Consider the following 3,701-nt stretch of genomic DNA (forward strand, 5'->3'; position numbering starts at 1 on the left):
AAATTAGCACACTCTGCCCCACAGTGGCTCAGCTTTTATCTGTTTCACATACTGGGCTTCTGGGAAGATCTTATTTCAGCAAAATGTTTCACAGTAGGAAATAATATTGAAAACTCTTGAACGATTCTGTGGATTTTGTCGGGGTGGAGGGTTTCAGGGACCAAGATGGAGACTTTATCTTCTCAAATACTTAAAACTCCTTTAGACAGAGGAACAAAAATGTGTGCTCCTCATTTAAAGACGAGGCTTAAAAATATACAGTTATATGCAATGTTTGTTTGTTTATCACTTCCTTCCCCAGTAGATTTTCAGGGGGTAAACAAGAATCAGGGAGAACATAGGGAAGGAAATAGTAGAAGGGGACACCTGGGAACAGGTTGGCCTTCTTACATTTTGCTTAATGCTGGCCCTTCCCTGAATGTCTAAGACCAACCTGGTCCCCACATCCAAATGCACAGACACAGCTGAGGACAGAGAAGGCTAAAGAGGGACAGAGGTAGAGACATAGGCTGAGAGGAGCCAGTTGTAGGTTGAACTAGGGTTAAGGTGTTTTCCCCGTATTTCATCTTACGCCATGCTCAGGCCAGGCCTTGGAGTTGTGGAAGGTGGAGAACACTGGGAAGCCAACCTCCAAAGAAGACCAGGTTGGAGGCAAAGGAGGAAGGGGAGCTCTCATTGCCAAACCAACAGGGAAGCCAAGGATATCCCAGTAACTGCTCTCACATTCTTGATGAGGATGCCTTGAATCCGAGCTACTAAATCACATTTCCTTCCTTCTAACCTTCCAGCTAGATCAAACCATTGCTGAAACTGAAGAGGACATGTCGAATATTACAGATCCACCGGGGTGGGATTATGACGGTGATCTAAATTTCACCGGCATGCCACCTACAGATGAAGATTTCAGTCCCTGTAGGCTAGAGACTGAGACACTCAACAAGTATGTTGTGATCGTCACCTATGCCCTAGTGTTCCTGCTGAGCCTGCTGGGAAACTCCCTTGTGATGCTGGTCATCTTATACAGCAGGGTTGGCCGCTCCGTCACTGATGTCTACCTGCTGAATCTGGCATTGGCCGACCTACTCTTTGCCCTGACCTTGCCCATCTGGGCCGCCTCCAAGGTGAATGGCTGGATTTTTGGCACATTCCTGTGCAAGGTGGTCTCACTCCTGAAGGAAGTCAACTTCTACAGTGGCATCCTGCTATTGGCCTGCATCAGTGTGGACCGTTACCTGGCCATTGTCCATGCCACACGCACACTGACCCAGAAGCGTCACTTGGTCAAGTTTGTTTGTGTTGGCTGCTGGGGACTGTCTATGATTCTGTCCCTGCCCTTCTTCCTTTTCCGCCAGGCTTATCATCCAAACAATTCCAGTCCAGTTTGCTATGAGGTCCTGGGAAATGACACAGCAAAATGGCGGATGGTGTTGCGGACCCTGCCTCACACCTTTGGCTTCATCGTGCCGCTGTTTGTCATGCTGTTCTGCTATGGATTCATCCTGCGTACGCTGTTTAAGGCCCACATGGGGCAGAAGCACCGGGCCATGCGGGTCGTCTTTGCTGTCGTCCTCATCTTCCTGCTCTGCTGGCTGCCCTACAACCTGGTCCTGTTCACAGACACCCTCATGAGGACCCAGTTGATCGAGGAGAGCTGTGAGCGCCGCAACGACATCGGCCAGGCCCTGGATGCCACCGAGATTCTGGGATTTTTCCATAGCTGCCTCAACCCCATCATCTATGCCTTCATCGGACAAAATTTTCGCCATGGATTCCTCAAGATCCTGGCCATGCATGGCCTGGTCAGCAAGGAGTTCCTGGCACGTCATCATGTTACCTCCTACACTTCTTCATCTGTCAATGTCTCTTCCAACCTCTGAAAACCATCAATGAAGGAATATCTCTTCTCAGAAGGAAAGAATAACCAACACCCTGAGGTTGTGTGTGGAAGGTGATCTGGCTCTGGACAGGCACTATCTGGGTTTTGGGGGGACGCTATAGGATGTGGGGAAGTTAGGAACTGGTGTCTTCAGGGGCCATACCAACCTTCTGAGGAGCTGTTGAGGTACCTCCAAGGACCGGCCTTTGCACCTCCATGGAAAGGAAGCACCGTCATTCCTGTTGAACGTCACATCTTTAACCCACTAACTGGCTAATTAGCATGGTCACATGCGAGCCCCGAAGCTGACATTAGATGAGAGAATAGGGCTGAAGCTATGTCCTCATAAGGGCTGGATGCTCTCGTTGACCCTCACAGGAGCATCTCCTCAACTCTGAGTGTTAAGTATTGAGCCACCAGGCTGGTGGCTCTGTGTGCTCTGATCTGAGCTCAGGGGATGGCTTTCCCATCTCAGGTGTGTTGCAGTGTCTGCTGGAGACATTGAGGCAAGCATTGCCAAAACATCATCCTGCCAGGTGGCCTTGTGAGGAGCTGGAAACACATGTTCCCCTTGGGGGTGGTGGATGAACAAAGAGGAAGAGGGTTCGGAAGCCAGATCTATGCCACAAGAACCCCCTTTACCCCCATGCCCAACATTGCAGACACATGTGCTGGCCATCTGCTGAGCCCCAGGTGGAACGAGACAAGCAGCCCTTAGCCCTTCCCTCCTGCAGCTTCCAGGCTGGCGTGGAGCATCAGCATCCCCAGAAAGCCATGTGCAGCCACCAGTCCATTGGGAGGCAGATGTTCCTAATAAAGTTTCTGTTCCGTGCTTGTCCCTGTGGAAGTATCTTGGGTGTGACAGAGTCAAGGGTGTGTGCAGCATTGTTGGCTGTTCCTGCAGTAGAATGGGGGCAGCACCTCCTAAAAACATGCCTCTCTGGGTTGAAGGGCAGTGTTCCCTGGTGCTTTAACTCCTGGTAGAAGAATCTCTTGAGGCACAGAAACTCCTGTTCATGCCCATACCCCAGGTGGAGGAGGATCCCTTTGTCCACAAGTAAAAAGAAATGCTCCTCCAGGGAGTCTCAGCTTCACCCTGAGGTGAGCATCATCTTCTGGGTTAGGCCTTGCCCGGCTTCCTCAAACTACATGAGATCGCCACTCCCTCCGCAAATGCTTTCCATGAGTTGCAGTCTTTTCCTAGTCTGTTTTCTCTCCTTGGAGACAGGGCCCTGTCAGTTTATTCACTCTATGTCCTTGGTGCCTGGTGCCTATTAAATGCTCAATAAATAATGATCACAAGAATGAAAGCCTGCTGAAAAGACCACAGCTCATTTGCACACCATCTACTCAAAGCTCCTCTTGTCTGTCCTCTCCCCTTTCAGCCTCCGTCTGTCCACTTATTAAGTTTGCCTTTGTGGTTTAGCTTCACTAGATGTTTATCTGTGTAAAAATGTCCCAAGTGAGGACTGATGATGTCAGGGCTCTTCTGATGGCAAATGATAGAAACAGAAGTCAAACCAGCTTAAGCAAAACTGACAGTGTGTGGGTTTAGCATGTGTGGGGAAGGATCAGGGATGGCTTGAGGTTGGGAATAGGGTGAGGCTCAGAGACAGGACCTAGATCAAGCTTGAGATGGGGATCAGTGATTGATGTTGAAATCAAAGATGGGGTTGGGGCAGGGATGGGGTGGCAGCTTGGGATGATATCAGAAAAGGATGAATGCCAGGAATCGGGAGCAATCTACAAGGAGGGAGAGTGAGAGTCAGGGTCGCAGTGAGGTGTTGGGAACAGGGAGATTCAACATGGAGCTGGGACCAGATAT

The 3,701-nt window shown here is 50.0% G+C and overlaps 1 protein-coding gene across 1 annotated transcript; it reads left to right on the forward strand.

Annotated features, from left to right (window-relative positions):
• Nucleotides 1-787: 787 nt before the first annotated feature.
• LOC100598264 (C-X-C chemokine receptor type 1) lies at nt 788-2,708 on the forward strand. The gene has a single exon (XM_004093063.3). It carries the CDS (start codon nt 822-824, stop codon nt 1,875-1,877), a length of 1,056 nt encoding a protein of 351 aa, XP_004093111.2. The 5' UTR covers nt 788-821; the 3' UTR covers nt 1,878-2,708.
• Nucleotides 2,709-3,701: the final 993 nt, after the last annotated feature.

Source organism: Nomascus leucogenys, chromosome 22a, assembly GCF_006542625.1.
Source record: "Nomascus leucogenys isolate Asia chromosome 22a, Asia_NLE_v1, whole genome shotgun sequence".
Classification (NCBI taxonomy): domain Eukaryota; kingdom Metazoa; phylum Chordata; class Mammalia; order Primates; family Hylobatidae; genus Nomascus; species Nomascus leucogenys.

What these genes read in the sequence shown, in the direction of transcription:
- LOC100598264 (XM_004093063.3), top strand. Translation starts at nt 822, where the DNA reads ATGTCGAATATTACAGATCCACCGGGGTGGGATTATGACGGTGATCTA.